Genomic DNA, 17,292 nt, shown 5'->3' on the forward strand with positions numbered 1-17,292 from the left:
ACGTTTAAAGTAAGGCTGACCTGTATCAGTCACTGAAACAGCATTCGGAAAACAGTAACGGAGGCGGAAAAACTTCCGAAGCACTTCCAAACCACGTGGAGTCAGATTTTTGGACGGCTGTTGAAACTATCAAAAAATATACTTAGAAAGCACTGAGGGTTTGAAAAGATATAAATGATTTTTTTTTCGTTTACGTCTGCCAAACCTGTTCTCTGTTATATCAGTTACCTCATGGAACATAGAAATGGTAAATATTAAGTTGCTTTATATTTATGAAAAGTCAAAAAAATGAAAAAGTTACAAGGCTGGTCCCACTGCCCTAAAATATCTCCTTTGACAAAAATTTTTAAGTGTCGTTCCTCTAATTATGTCTTCTCTACTATCCTGGGGAATTGTTTTCCTTAAAGAAATTTAAATACACTCAACACATACTATAACCTTATTAAATGAATAAACAGATTCATTAACAATAAATAACACCCAGATCAAATAATATTCATATATTGATTGTATTAATCGTTAATCAATCACCCACTATATGTAGTCTGAACACAGGAGGAAAACATTGGCTCAGCTCTGGGGAATTTACTGCTTAATCTATGCCATAAACTAACGCACAAATAGCTGTGACATACAATAGAAAATGAGAAACACACAGCAGCAGAGATGGCAATAAAGCTTGGTGAGTTAAAGGACAGACAGGCCATGGGTGGTTTCGAGAAGAGGAAGACGTCAAAGATGGGCTTGGAAGGAAAGGTTTTCTTTGATTGGGCAGAGACAAAAAGGATGGACAGGGATGACATTGCAGACTGCAGGATACAGAGAGGAAAGGCAGGGATGTGAGTAAGCACTGAAAAAAGCACGAGGAGAAGCAGTCTGCACGGAGCACCCATGTGCAGTGAGGGTGGCAGGAGGAGCAGCTGGACACTGGGCTGGAACCAGATCAGTCAGCATGCGCCTTGAAGGTCAGGCTAAAGAATTCAGCCTTCACTGTCAAGTAATTGGGATGCATCCATTCCAAGGCTTCACCCAAGGGCAGACTCAGAATATGTAACTGAACACCCGAAGGACTAAGAATAAGGCTTACGTATAGGATGTGAAGAGATCTTATTAAATAAACTTGGGATTTTTCTACTTCCTAAAGCTTTTCCTTTTAGTTGCCAGAAAGCTGAGAGATCAATCTAGTGCTAATTACTCTCAAGGAACTGTTCCATCTCTTTCTTCTAACTGATTTGTCATACTTTTTTTTTACAGTCCTATTTTATGTGCACTTTTATAAGCCAAGTCAAACCCGTTTCTGACAGAGTATACATCATAAACAAAAATCAAAGTAATGTGTCTTGGTACCAGGTAAAGCTATACTAGTAACACGTTAATTTCAGAAAAGAAAACTCAGAATTCACCCAACAAGGAAAGCTCATTCCTCTATAAATATTTCAATAAGAGATGGTCAGGTAGAATTAAGATACCTAGATACTGCAGTTGACAACTGCTCTAAAATCGACGACGATTGAGTTCGGCAGCCTGTCCTGTTGGCTGGCTGTTCGGTTTGACCTTCCCTATGAATCGGTGCTCCTATCTGGATGCCAGAATAGCCTTCTGAAACGTCCAAGGCTTCCAAGGCTGCAGGTATTTTCAGCCGATCTGTCCCTGGCTGTCAGAGCATTCTGCTTCATACTGGATGGCAACCTGTAACCTCCAGTAGTAGCCTGACCTTTTAAACTCACAATATCTTGCTGCCACTCAAAACTGTTTCTCCTTTCTACATTACTTTGTGATGCTATTCCCCCTGCTTAATTGTAGAACAACAAATCTAAGCAAAAAATGGCATTTTCCTTTACAAGAATATAAAATACCTTTTCACTGATATATAGTAATCCTAACATTGGTCCAAAACTACATCAAATTCATTGCGGTCGAATCGATTCCAACTCATAGAGACCCTATAGGACAAACTAGAACTGCCCCATAGGGTTTCCAAGGAGCGACTGGTGGATTCGAACTGCCGACCTTTTGGTTAGTAGCTTGAGCTCTTAACCACTGCGCCACGAGGGCTCCCCTAACACTGGAAGAATGTTAAAATAGTGACTGATATTTATAATAATATTTTTGAATTACTAAAAAGATAACTTAAATGTTTTGGCAACAAGAAATATAATAAAAGGTCATTATTTCTGCAATGGCTAATTTGAAATCTGAGAGATGTCTGAAGTTTATAATTGCACTTACTATTTGATTATGTTTACCATTATATATCCTAAACCTAGCACAGTACCTAGAATATAAAAGAACCCAGGTAAATATCTAAGCGAATGTTGCAGAATCTAGACATTTAATATTATTCCTCATTTATCATAGAATTGTCGAACAGAAACATAAGTGCTTCATGTTCTTGCCAAAACCTAGTGTACTGGCAGGGCATGAAAACTTTCTGTAAAAAAGAAAAAAAAAATTACACACACACACACACACACACACACACACTCCTCATAATTCTTGGCACATAAAAGGAAAATAATTTTAAAATCCATTATGGATATTAACAAATAGAAAATTGTTGCTATGGGAAAAGGTTAAAATTTAACTCCAGTGAAGAAAAAGAGCAATGGAAACCAATTCACTAAGACACAGATTAAGATTCTGAATAATAGTGTCTATCTGTTTGATCTCAAGCCTTAGCAACCTCAGTGAGTAACACTATGTTTAAATGTGTACAGGTATATTACGGTAGCTTTTGCTTGTTTCTGCTTAGGGTCTGTGGCTACTATAGTTTTACAATTCCATATTTTTAATCAATGCAGAGGCACATATACTGATATTAAATATAATATCTCAGAGTAAAGTTATAAACTCACTAATTGGTGAGTGGATTGTCTGGACTTCATACATTTAGTTCTGTTCCACATTTACCTGTAACTTACGTGCTGTTTCATAAGCTCTTACGGAACATACATGTACATAAAGTGTAACACGCAAATGCTGACAAATCCACACACAAGTACATGCTCTAATCACTCCGCCAGGGATTTGAGTGGAAGCAAGAAAACGTCTTCATAAATCTCCAAGTGAATGTAAAGCTATGCCATTTCACATGACATATTTGATTAGTTTCATCTTGGCAACAGATTTGTATTTTTTTAGTGAGGAAAGACACCAACTGAATTGCCCTAACATCTTCAATAACGTAGCTGAACAGATTAGAAGAGCATCTGCAACACACTTTGGGGCTCAAGACACTTCTTATAATGTGCCGTTTAACAAGCCATCCAACGGCACAACTGGCAGAGTGCTATGTCATTCACAAGTGACATCAGAAACTTCACAGGTGGGAATGATTTTGAGTCTAAAAGTAGATTTTGCTGACGCTGGCGAGTGCTGAGGCAGAGGGTATTAGGTGTGAGTAGAACGAATACTTCGTAAACCACACTGGTAGATTGGGCCACGTGATACACGTCTCCTTTCAAAGCCAGTGACACTTCACAGTCCGCTCCATGGTCTCGGCTGGTTTAGGATCACAATGCTTCCAAAAACCCTTTCACATCTTACCTCCTGCCTTCTTCCCAGGACTAACTTAGATTAGGCTCCCAATCTATAATTACTCTGAGTATTTGTATAATTAATTAGTACCATACTGATCGAAACAAACAAGCTAACAGCAAAACTGCTCGGTTGAGATATCAACACTCACGGTACCCACCCATGTGACCCTTCTGCAAATTACCTGACCCTAACCTTTTCGAGCCTCCATTTTCTCAAGCTCACCTATGAATGGAGACACAGCAATGCCTCTGTCTCACACTGCTGTGTAAGCACCGTCTGCGTGTGGTCACATACGCAAAGGAGGAAGTGCCTACCAGGTAAGTGGCGATTTTTATAATCATTACGACTGCTACTGGTCTACTCTTTCATTGTTGTTGTTTTTACATTATTTCATGTATGTCTGGCCTTTTTTCTCTAGGTCATAAACTTCAGAAAAGCATAAACCATACCCTTAATTTCTTCTGAAAATATCAGTCAAATAAGAGAGTGAACCTTTCTAATGCAGTGGGCGCTAAACAATGTTTATGATTAAAAAAAAAGAGTAATGGTTAAGCAGTAAAATAAAATTCTATGTTTTTTAACCTAGAATGAATAAATAGATCCTGTAAAAAAGAACAAACACTTCATAGCTGAATGGGATGTTAGAGAAGGTGCACCGTCTCTCTTTGGCCATTGGAAAGTTTGGAAGCTAGCCTACAAGATACAGCTTTACCTCCTGCACACAAAGAAAAACAGCATCATGTGCATATCTACAACCCTTTGTCATTAAAGTTAAACACAGCTCACCTCTCCCATATGGATTTTTCTTTTCTGTGAACATAAAAACTGCAGGCTCTCAAACTTGATTGTCAATACCAAGTGTTTTAATCTGCTCCTAATCAGAGAGTTAGCATGAAAAAGATTCAGACGAACGGTGTCCCCACCTTTCATCAGACATAAATTCATCTCTTCTCTTGGTTTAGGGTGGTATTATGGTTAGGTCAGGCTCATTTCTCAAATATTTATCTGAAAAATAAATGGTTTTAATATTGAGTCACATCATTTCATTAAATCGTGAGTTGATTTTGTCCTTCCCTCGATATATAAAGTATCTAAGCAGTTACTATGTCCTACTGCATGGTTTTAGACAAATTCCACACTCTGCCCACAAGCAGCCTATTCTTGGCTCCTCTGTGCCCACTTTATTTTTCCCATATATTATTTGTGAATATTTCTATCACTAGACTGGAAGCTCCTTTGAGAACAGGGCACATCTTATTCACCTCTTTATCCTCCAAATGACGTCGAATGATAGCTAGCTAGCACATAGGACTGCACTCAGTATATATTTGCTAAATAAGACTGCTTTCCATTGAGCCAAAAGCAATGGCAGATGATTCTTCCATTTTCCTTCTCTAAACAATACACAATTTCATTTGGTCTGTGTCCCAAATCGCTCTACAAAGACAGGAGTTTGTTAGCAAAGTGACATGTCTCCAACAGAACAAGTCTTCAATTAACAGCTTATCTTTTAAAGTCATAAGTATGCCACAGGGATAGCTACGGAGACCAGAGTGTGGAAAGGAGCCGTGGTGGCACAATACTTCAGCACTCGGCTGCTAACCAAAAGGTTGGGGGTTCAAACCCACCAGCCACTCCTCAGGAGAAATGTGTCACAATATGCTTCTGTAAAGATTACAGCCTTGGAAACCCTATGGGGCAGTTCTATCCTATCCTGCAGGGTTGCTATAGGGTTGCTATAAGTCAGAATTGACTCGATGGCAACTGGCTTGGTTTTTGGTTTTGGTTTGGTGCATAAAAATGATGTAACATGAAAGCATAAATATAACCACACGAGGATAATGTATGAATTCAGCATACCCTGTGGCATAAACCCCTATCATTTCTTGGTGAAAATTTTATGGTATCCTACTACTGATTAGAAAGCACATGAAACTATATTATCTTTTGGAATTTCACAGAGCAATGTTTCTTTTGAGGGAATTCCAAATGTATCTACCTCTTGCCCAATGCAATGCTATCATACATCAAAACACTGCAAGCCCTCACCATATCTGCCAAGTCAGGAGGCCATGATTTTTGTTTTTTGTCCAAGTAAGATTATAAACACTTGTCACACAATATGCTAGCTGTGATCCAATGTCAAAGCAAAAAGATGGACATGTGGTTGACAGCCTTTTAAATTAAATTTATACCTTCTTGACTTATGTCAGTGGCTGTATGTGTGATGTTTTAGAATTAAAATACCATAAATATGACCCACTCATTCCCAGCAGAAACATAAAGGGAGAAAAAAGAACACTGGTTTTGAAGTGAGAGATCTGGCTTCATTTCAGTTCCGCTGGACACAACCCCAGCTGTGTGAATTTTGACAAGTAGGTTAATTTTTCTGAGTCTCAGCTTCCTCATCCCTACCCAGAGAATAATGGGTCCCGCCTGACAGGCCTGCCCATGAATTGCTGGGCACCATTACTGGGTTGTTTTCACCCAACCTTTTTCTGAAAAGACCGTGAGCTGGCGGTGCCTCACACGGAGGAGATGCTCACATACGGTAGCCAGTCTCAATGCTTCCACCTTCTTCATCTATTTCCCCCCAAATTCTAAAAAGAGGGCTTAATCCTCGGGCCTGTCAGGCACCACCTCCCCCACACAGCATGCTGGGGCCATTCAGTTCCACAAAGACTTCCTTCTTTGGATTCCCTTCCTTCTTTGAACTTCCTCGTTTCATACTCAATTGTACAGTACCTCATATTGTTAACACTTCATGTCTTTCTCCCCAGTTCAATTAGATGCCAAAGAAGGATAAAAACTATTTAATTCTTCTTTGAATCCCCCTCTCATGATCTACCACAATCCCTTGACTCTTAATAGGCACTCAAAAAACGTTTGTTAATTGATGATTTCGCAGAACACAAAGGATGAATGGATTTCTCTACGGCCTTATTGTGAACATGGTAAAGTATCTTTTCGGGTAGAGAAGACCACCGCACTTCGGAAACTTTAATCCATTCCGAGGAACAGACACAATATCCTTCTCCCAAATTTAACTGCTTCCAATACAAAATTTACTTTGAAAATCCCTGTCCTCAAAACTGTATTTCTCTGAGATAGTCCTTTCCCATACGCAATTTTCTGCAAGTGTTGTCCCCGAGAAGGCATTATGAAACCATATTCTATTTCAATAGTCTCCATGATAGCCGTGCACATTTCGAGTCATTTTTTGGAAGGGTCATGCAGTACCCAGAGGGATTCCACGCTTCGGTCAGAAGACCACACACCTTATCTGACTGCCAACTGAACAGACAATGCAGCTCTCCCTGAAATGTTACAGCAGGGAAGTTCAAATAATGACTCAAAATAATCTGGAGTAAATTTGCACGGTCCAAATTAGCCCAAAGATGCAATGAGAGAGATGGCAAAGAAGAATTTCTAATTTTAATACTGTGTAATCTTACGTAAAGTGAGCATATTCTAAGCATTATCTTACTGATAGAGCAAAACAAATTTTCACTTTATCTTTATGGCAAAAAAAAACGAAAAAAAAGAAAAAACCCAGATAAGAAGAAAAAACATACACCAAGTGTGACTTTCACGTAAGCGCACAAAAAACCAAAGGCAAAACCAAGCTTTGCTAACATGATTTTCTCCAGCTCTATGTAAATACGCTATATTGGAAAATTTATATAATTTTTGTATTATTTTCCATAGATACAATCTAAAGAAGTAAGTAGGAAATATTCAGAAATAGAATTTTTTTTTTGAAAACTATCTCGATTTCACGGGAATTTATACATATATATATGAAATACAACACAATCAATCATTGCTCTGACATTCAGTTTCTGCTTAAACTATGTTAAGTCATTTACTTGTAAAGCATTTAAGGACTCGAAAGAAAAAGGCCTGTGAGGGCTCCAAGAAAGCTCTCTACTCTATTTAACACAACCAGCCTCACAGTTTCAGATTGTTAACGAAATACAACTGCTCATTTATTCCCATACGGAAATCATTTCGTTTATCTGTAAGAGTGACTAATTATCAAGGATTTTTATTTCCAGGAAAAAGAATACCCGGTTACACTGATACCCTCCCTAAAATAGAAAGGTCGGAGAAGCAGAAATGTCAGCCACATTGAGCACACTGCAAACCCGTTTTATCATGTATCAATCTGCTACCTTGTTTATCACGCAGGATAGGTTACACAGGCGCTCTGCGTGGAATTTAATAAGGAACCAGAACTGCCTGGCTGACACTGAGTCATCTCCTAGCACATGACAATATATCCCTAAAGGTGAAGCTACATTTACTTTAGAACTATCAATTTGGGATAAAGAATCTGGCGACCTTCTATAGCTCATCAGATCTTGCGCTTCAAAAAGAGCCTGATGCAGAAATGTTTAAAGAATTTAACATGGATCCCCTATTTAGCCAAGTTAGAACCACTGATAAGACAAAATTTCAAGGGTTTTTCTCCGATTTTTCAGAACATAGTTCTTTTTTACTAACAGAGCTCACAAATGGCAATATGATGGACCGGGATAAAATTAAACCTTAAAGTTTTACAAAAGGAATTTTTGATGAAAAGGTTTACAATATTCTCACTCTATGTTTTAAATCATTTTTAACACCTCCGTTGCTTTTAGCCTCCACATCCTATCAGTTGCTACATCCTGTGGACCCTCCGCCCGTCACATTTCCCCCAGGCCATGTCCTCCTTTTCATCCCCCTATCTATCATTGCCCTGGTGGCACAGAGGTTAAGAGCTACGACTGCTAACCAAAAGGTCTGGCAGTTCAAATCCACCAGCCGCTCCTTGGAAACCCTATGGGGCAGTTCTACTCTGTCCTATAGGGTCACTACGGAGTTGAAATCCACTCGATGGCAATGGGTTTGGTTTGTCTTCGGATTACTACCCTCACTTAGTCCCTCATCTATGTCTGCATAACCACAAGTCTTATGGATACCACTTCTCGCAAGTCTCTGCTGCTTCCTGTTTGTCTTCTATTTCTTCCCGTAGAAAAATGTCACTCAAATGCAACTCCTACAAAGTTACTTTTGGAACCAAATACATTCCGATGCCCCCCATCATGTGTCAAACATACTACCTGTTTCTCAGCCTGGTATTCAATGACCTACAAAGAATAGCACCGATCTCCCCTTCCACCTGACTTCTCATTTCTTTCTACCCTATTAACTGGCATACCTCCATGCCTTCTCTCTCTCTATCCTATCCTCTCACATTCTACTCATTCTTCTAGAGTCTTCTCAAATGCTTTCGAAAGTGTGACTCTTCTGGAGTATTTATTCAAAGTGCTCACAATCTCAGTCTCCTATCAGCACCCAACACAAGTATTTTTTTTTAATCTGTTTTCATTCCTTTGTTTTTATTCTTTTGCCTTAGAGTATGGGTTCTAGAACCGAACTATCTTGGTTCAACCCCTTGCTGTGTGGCTTACTAATAAGTAACTTTGGGAAATTGACTTAACTTCTCTGTGCCTCAGTTTCTCCATCTGTGAAATGGGGATATTAACAGTATCCATCTCATAGAGCTGTTCTGAGGAATAAATGAATTAATTCATAAACCTAGCCTGGCACACAGGAAGTACTCAAAAATGTTATTAATCATTATCATAGTTATTATCCTCTGGAATTTTGTTTATATATCACTGGAGGCAGGACGAAAACTGGTTACAAATATGGACACTGAAATAAAGATAAACACGAGCCTCAAAGCTCTGCAAATGATAAAAAGTATTCTCCAGCGCAGGCTATTTAATCTTCCAGATCAAGGTCACAATGCCTGTTTCACAGCTTTACAAAGATTCCACCAGGTATTTTATGAAGAAGTACATATAGCAAGCGGTAAGTTCTAGTACTATAACAATTATTATTTACCTGTTTATAATTTAACTGATCAGATCTGGTATGTGGAAGAAAATCTATATACATTGTGGGGCTTGACTGTGACCCTCCCCAAAAAAGGCTATTACTCCTTTTAAGAAATAGACAAAAACGCAATAAATATATAAAGATAAAATGATAATAATATTGATATCAACTCTGAGATTTAAAAAGCAGTTCCATTTTCTAAAACCTGTTCCCACCCAATGAAGCCTGTTTTTGTTGTTCTACCTACAACACCGAACTTTTGAAACACAGTCAGATACAGTATTTATAGGAACCAATGTTGTCTTGCTCATCACTTGGCTTTGAAACTAAAATTTAGTAAAGAGAAATAGCAATGAGTGGGCCACTGGGTGGGGAAACCAAGCTACAAGAGCTTTTTCCACCAGCTTTTCCCCACAGCATGTTCTATGCCCACAGACGCTTTATACCCTCACATGACCTGCCTAACCCCCTGCTGTCGTCCCCAAGGAGTGTAAGATATCACTGTAAAGATAATTTCTTTCCCGTAATCAGACAAGACAGAAACAAATACAATGCTCATGTATTATCTTGACTATCATTAACAATGCTGACATACATATCTATCAGCATGGATGTGTTGCTGTTAGCTGCCAGCGAGTTGGTTTGGACTCATAGTGACCCTACGTACAACGGAACGAAACACTGCCGGGTCCCCCGCCGTCCTCACCATCTCGTCTGTCGGTTTGTCGTGCTGTGGCGGCCTGCGTGTTGCTGTGATGCTGGAAGCTACGTCACCAGTACCAGCGGGGTCACCCATGGTGGACAGGTTTCCAGACTAAGCCAGACTAGGAAGAAGGACCTGATGATCTATTTCTTACAAAACTGGCCAGTGAAAACCTCATGACTATCAGTAATACATATATATATACATACATACACACATATATATATGCTGGGTATATAATTGCAATTTTTGGATACAGTGTGAATGATCTGTGAGCTTTAATACTAAATCAAGTTCAGAAAATGTCTCTGATAATGTTATAAACATGAACTGCTTAATGCTTGAGTTTGGCATTCTTGCTAGTTAACACAGGACATGGTTATGACATGTTTGGACCATGAGACTACAAGGTCTTTCACGGTTTATATTTCCTCATGCTCACTGCATAAAGAACTGTATTATTTCCACGCATTTTAAAATGTTCTGGAAGAGCCTAGTCAACCACAATCACTGCAGAGGTCAGTGCCCAGGGGTTTTAAGTGCAGAAATAATAGGCAATGTTACCACACCTTTCACAGCTAGGTTCTTAGAATAGGTGAATTCTTTTTTCGAAAACCCACAAAATTGTGTTCGCAATGGTAAACTTCTACCAGTGTCCAAAACCATCACCCACACCTTCTGTGTCTATATGTCCACTTTTCTTTAATTCAAAATCACATTAAATTGAATACTCGCTTTCCGATTCCAATGTTCTTGCCTATATATACTTCTCCCACTGCTGCTCATTAAGTATATACGCTTCTTTTTCCAAAATGAAATCGTTTTGTAAATTTTAGTATTATTTCCAACTGCTTAACTTTAATATATATTTTTGGCAAATAACCTAATGGTCAGTTTACTTTCAACTTAACATTCTCGAGAGCAAACTGCCTGTACCCACTGCTCGCCCCGTTACCCACTTAAGCATCCTAATACATCTGTAACTATTTCGTGGCTTCAAAAGCTGCTATTGTACGGGATTCAACAGGAAAATGTACAACAAAAATCTATCAATATTCTAGCATAAGGTGTTTGGAAACCCCTAACTTTCTGCTAGATAAATGAAAACGTGGCATGCTAAAAATGAAATCTATATTATGGGACCTCCTCTGCCTCACCCCCAGTCTATTACTCCTTTTAAGAAATAGAGATAAATGCAAATCAAAGGAATACACAAATTGTATAAATTATCTATTGTAGCAATGTCGTTTTAGAACATGCACAAAAATCCTGTGTCTGGACATTACATGTAAACATACGAAAAATAAGGACGTATCACTGAATAGATCTAATTAATGCTCATTTAAGAGAATAACATTTTGGGACGTCTGAAGGATAAAGAATGCCTTTTTTTCCATTACTTAAAATGCATGTTAGGGCTTTCCCTTCATTACACGCATGGGTCAGAACCACACCAAGGTTGCCTTTCCCTCATCTGAACTTCCCTAGCAGGTTACCTAGCCATTGCTTATGGATATCACTTTGGACTTTACAGTAATTTTTGCAGCTCCCAATCCTCCTACCAAACTGCCATCTCTTTTAGGACAAGGTAGATCTTAAATACGGTAGCTCTCACTGAGCCTAGCATGGTATTTCTGACACAACAATCATTCACCTGTAAATCAACTTTACATGATAGAATAATAGCCCACATCAGTGATGTCATGTTTATGTCACATAGTGTTAAATCTGTTCCAACAATCTAGACTCTCGTTAGTTCTTTAGAACAATTTCATGCTTAGTTAAATAGATCCCACACTGTTTTAAAGATGAAAATGTAGAGAAATATCAGTGTCAAATGTCAATTTAAAAAATCCTTTGGAGGAAATCTCTTCATTTTCTGAATATAGCTAACAAGGAACTGGAATAGAGTTGATATCTACGTGGACCTCAGCAGTGATCTTTGGATAATACGGGATTTTCTACAATTCTAAAATAATTCTTTATATATGATGTTATTTAATACCCAAATGATTTGAATAAATTGACATTGTCTTGGGAAAAGTTACACATCCATCATACTTCATATTAAGATGCATTTTGTGTGTATCATCTATTATTCCCCTCTTTTGGTATATAAAAAATACAGCTCTCTGTTTCTTAAAACAATGTCAAAAGAAATGACCATTTTTCTTCTGGTGCATATACACTACAAGAAGCATGACCCTATTTCAGAAACAATGTCTTCACCTTTTTGAAATAATTGATTTCAGTGGAAAAGTAATTTTCTACTCTATCCAATATGGCTAGATTTCATCTTGAGATTGATATATTCTGAAATGATTTAACAAGGGACAATCACTGAGACCCAGAGTAAGATCTCAAAGAATAATGGGAAAAATTCCAAACACATAATGCCTAATACTCTAACATCAATCAGTCAATAATTCTTCATTTTTGTGGATATAACAGGCACATGTGACAAGGTAGCCTCTTTGAAAAAATGAATAATTTACCTGAAAGAAATGGATCAGAACCTCTACAAAACTAATAATATGCAAGGAACTGTGCTCAGGTATTTTCTAATCTTTCTTCAAGGGTATAGCTATAATGCTTATATAAATGGACATTCTTATACTATGAAAAATACTACATAAAAACCAATTTCCCTACCTCAAATTTAAAGATACAAAAGATTGTATAGAGACATTAAATGCCATATGTCAACAGCTCTTCGTGAATCCTGCGCTTTGGAATCAATAATTCTGCCGCCGTTAGTGAGTAGGCTGAATGACTCATCAGGTGCCACAGATGGAGTTAATGGGGCTCGCTCTTCCCCTCAACCTAAACACGTGCGTTGACGCTAATGGGGGTTTTGCCTCATATAGTGGGAAACAGATTAAAGATGGTACAGAGTGCGGACGTAACTCCTCGAAGCTCTGGGTAGAATCTAACCCCCGCAAACGCACACGCACGCACACACAGACTACATCCGTTCTGTCTGATACTCTGGGCATCCTTCAAAGAAGTAAAAGTCAGCATACTTCATACGGACAGAAAAGAACTGCATTTTTCTGGCTTAACACTGTGTGTGGCAAAATGCACCTCAGTTATGAAAATATCTGCAAGGAATGTTTGCAGGGCCTATGTCATTGTGCTTTGTTTGCTAGTCAGATGCTTTCTCAAGAATGTATTCAAATTATAACGACAACGTCTTCGCTTACAGAAACGCTTCAAAGCCGGTAACATTACCACAGAAACATATTTTTACCTTCTCGAACATTCAAAACAATGCCCTGTTCCCTGGAGGAGAAAATCTTTTATTCTCATGAATTTATTAACCTTTTATTAACGTCTGGCCAGGAATTTGTTCGGTTGTATTCGGCGTTTTTATTTTTTAAGGAAGGAAAATCATAGCAAAGGGAAACACACATTAAGCACTTGAAGGTAATTGCTATTTACTGAAGACTCTATTTTAAAATAAAATTTGAGTGGCTCGTTTATGTTTGGTAACTTCAGGACGATGATAACTATGGTGTCTCTAAAATGTTCCTAAGTAGCAATCATACGCTACTCTGGCCTTTGAGAGGTGTTAAGACTCATCCCCTAATTATAAGCCTTTTCTCTGTTATTACTACCTCACCATTAAATCTCTAAACTAAACAGTAGTTTTGAGGAAATAAAAATAGACGTTAGGTGGTATGTCTTCTCGAATTTTGGTTACAATGGATAAGAAAGACGGGAGATTTCTATGTATAATAAACTTCTTTAGCTTGTAAAAAACAAAAAGTCCCTCTCATTAGGTTTTAACCAGCGAACGCTAAGCCAATAATCTAAGATTTACTTACGCTCTCAGAGAGCTGTTTTCCTGCTTTATTCTAGATCACAGTCCAACAGAAATACAATACAAGCCACATTTGTTATTTTAAGTTTACTAGTAGCCATATTTAAAAAAGTAAAAAGAAATCAACCTTAGTCTATTCTTCCGAACCCAATATATCAGAAACATTATCATTGCAACACATAATCAATATAAAATACTTTCACCAGGTATCTCACAATCTTTCCTTCATACCAACTTATCAAACCCAGCGTGTATTTTACACTGAGAGCAAATCTCAGTACAGACTAGCCACATTTCAAGCGCTCAGCAACCACACTGGCTAGTGGCTACTGTATTAGACGGCATATTCTACATTTCCAAAAATACGATTCTTTTTGGCCTAAAAAAAATCTTTAAAAATCTTTAAACATCTTCCTGTGTAACAATCCTCTTTGATCAGCAGTACTACTGTTAGACTTTTATTCTGAGCCAATCATTTAGGGAGTGTATTTCACTTCCTTCCTCCAATCCCCTGACCCTCTTCTGCCCACCCTGACATCTTTCTTTAGAGTATAAGGAACCCCCATCACCTATTCTTTTCAGCTTCTTCTAAGCCAGACCTGGGGAGTTTCCCAATCTGTGCATCTTATCTCCAAATACAAAGTCAGAAGATGCAGCAAGGCTAGTCTCTGCGTCCATAAATAGATATATCAAATACAGGCCTCACGCAGGGTGACAGTGAGAAATAAAACAGCAGTTTAGTTTTTTTGCTTGCCATGAAAATAGAAAACTTTATCTCATAAATCAACACACCCTTCCTCAGTAAGAAATACGATTTTGTGCTTCGCCCCCCGCCCCCGGGAGAAACCTTGGAATATTCTGTTGTTGTTCTGGAACAGAACCCAGTGTTTCATTTCATAGGAATTCTGTACCCAGAGGAAGAATAGAATGTGGCAATCCAAATTTGATGAATTCAATTTGTAGTCTAAGTTCTCCCTCAAACGTGGAAAACGTCAACAGAAGCAATATCCCGAACTATATTACACCTCCGTTTTCCTCTTGGCATGACTGTGGAGAGTACCGCACTCCATGTGTTAACTACACACGAATTTGTTCTTAGTTACACGAGAGAAAAATTAGGCACACGGGAGACTTTCCTGAGTATCTTAGGAAGCAGAAAACCTGATTATTACGTCTTAAGTGACACTGTAATTACAGACGGGTGAACAGGTTTTCTGCTCCTGACCCAACCTGTTCTTTGAAACACAAAAGCCAACTTCTGTAGTCCTCAGTGAGGAAAGCCCATTAAACAAAGAAAACTGCCAACTGTGTCTACATTTTAAGACGAAGCCTAAAACACAACACAGGAATTCAAAAACAGGGAAACAATTTAACCTCCACGCAAAGACCCCAAACAAATGAAAACTGGAACACCCAGGGTTGGTAAAACCCAGTTCTGAACGGTGGTTGTCACCAACTTTAAGCAAGCAAAGATAGAAGTGACAGCAGCGTGCTTTCTCAGGCTACAAAATAGCTTCTCCTGTGTCTCTGGCTGTAAGCCTACCTCTAAGACAGTCTAAGCATCTAACTAAATAGTCTTAGGAGGAATTTTACAGTCGTTGAACTTTCATTTAACTTGTGTCAGTGATAATACTTTATCTCAGCACGCGCGGGGGAAACACCAACGCTCTCAGGAACCCACGCGGCGAGATAACATGAAGTGGCATCATTTATGCCCGTACGGGATAGTTAGGTACGGAACACCCTCTGGGTATCAACAGACACTGTGTTCAAACCCAAGAGGGAGGAACGGCGTGTCCGCTGGTGTAGTATTTCAAAGGCCACTGCAGAGGGCCTGCAGATGCAAAGGCACTGTGACTTCTCTCTCAATGTATTCGTTTCTTTCAGAAATTCCTCAGACTAGGGCAGAGTGGATCATCCATCTGCTGTCGCCTGTGCCTCTATCAGCGAGCTCCCAAAGTAAAGGCAATGACAATCATCTTCCTGGCTGCGTCTTGCTCAATTTTAACCGTATGCAAGCACACTCCACGGAAAGAGAGCACAGAATCCCAGCAGCCACATACTCTCCCGGCCCCAGAGCGACCGAAGCACACAATTACTCTCCGGCAGCACCCCTGTAGCTGTAAAGTGCTGTGCGAAGGGAAAGCAAAAGCTCCACCATATACCTGCTCCTGTTACAGGCTCTGGAATCAAAGTATTCTCACATGACACATTACTGCCAATAACAGATTCCGGCTCCGTTTAAAAAAAAAAAAAAAAAAAAGTGGGGGGGGTGAGGGAGGGAAGGCGGCAGCTACCTATTTTTCCTGCTTTTGTCTAAAAACCAGAACCCAAGTACTAACTACTTTTCATTCTCTGCACGACAGAAATGAAATCTACCAACTGCGGCTCCACCCGGCGAGCTTCTATACTTACTTTTCTTACAGTTTTTGAGTGACGCGCTACACACGACGCACAAAAAAGCAGCCGTCTTATGCAAGGCGTCTTCCGCCCTCGCAAACTTGGCAAAAGCCAAACTGGACTGGAACACAGCACTCTCCATATAAGGCAGCCCAGCTAAACATGTCATGCGTAATTTATGGGTAGCCGGCAAAGAATTAACCTTTCGGTGCACATCTTTGGCCCATATGAAAGCCGGGCTGAATGGCAGCCCCAGAGATGCGGGATGTCGGGCGAAGCCGCGGCTCCCCTCCGACGGACTCGCATCCTCCCCGACAAAGGTCATCAAGTTGTAAGGACACGTCCACGCACCTGTTTCTCTGATTCCCCCCTCCTTCTTTCTAGGCTGCGCTCTGACACTGTCCGCAGAGCCCCTGGAAGGGCAGCTCGGAGCGCAGCTGCGGCTGCCACCTTCGGCTTCCCTTTTCGCCCGAGATGGTGTGCGATCTGAAACCATCAACCGTGGGGAGCCAGCCCCTGCGGCCGGGTCCGAGGAGCAGCCGGTGCACGCCTCCTCTCACTTCCTCCTCCAGCCATGCACAGCCCCGGCAAGAGCCCAAACAATGCAGAGCAGCAGCAGCGCGGCGTTGAGCAAACTGTGCGAATGGAAACTTACCTCTCACATGTTTTTTTTTGTGTTTTTTTTTTTTTTTTTTCAGAGGAGGCTGCCCGACTGGAGACAGAGTGCCCAAGGCATTGTGGGAGTCATGATGCCGAGATGCCCGAGATTGCAAATTGAACTTGTCAGTTGCTTGTCACGGGAGCATGGTGAGCGCCACACGCGTGCAGCTGCAGCGAGGAGACTGTGGCGTGGAGCCGGGGAGCCTGCGCTCGCCCGGCTCGGGTTTCCGCTCCCTGCGCCCCTCCCCCGGCCCGGCCCCACCAGGAAGCCCGGGGC

General features: G+C 40.0%; 1 protein-coding gene across 15 annotated transcripts in view; it reads right to left on the minus strand.

The window, feature by feature from the left end:
- Positions 1–17,292, minus strand: part of MBNL1 (muscleblind like splicing regulator 1) — a 219,907-nt gene that overhangs the window by 174,423 nt on the left and 28,192 nt on the right. The window contains exons 1-2 of one of the 15 annotated variants that reach the window (XM_023733889.1): positions 16,707–17,210; positions 4,327–4,545 (exon numbers count right to left, since the gene is read on the minus strand). The exons of 3 other annotated variants lie outside the window; for them this stretch is intronic. In XM_023733889.1, coding sequence (XP_023589657.1) covers positions 4,327–4,485 — 159 coding nt within the window. In that variant the 5' untranslated portion in view covers positions 4,486–4,545; positions 16,707–17,210. Of the gene's footprint in view, positions 1–20; positions 127–4,326; positions 5,202–16,370; positions 16,662–16,706; positions 17,211–17,292 lie in introns of those variants that run through there. 11 more of the 15 variants (XM_023733890.1, XM_023733888.1, XM_023733881.1 and 8 more) reach the window with 11 other exon arrangements.

This window comes from Trichechus manatus, unplaced genomic scaffold (assembly GCF_000243295.1).
Source record: "Trichechus manatus latirostris isolate Lorelei unplaced genomic scaffold, TriManLat1.0 scaffold00062, whole genome shotgun sequence".
NCBI lineage: Eukaryota > Metazoa > Chordata > Mammalia > Sirenia > Trichechidae > Trichechus > Trichechus manatus.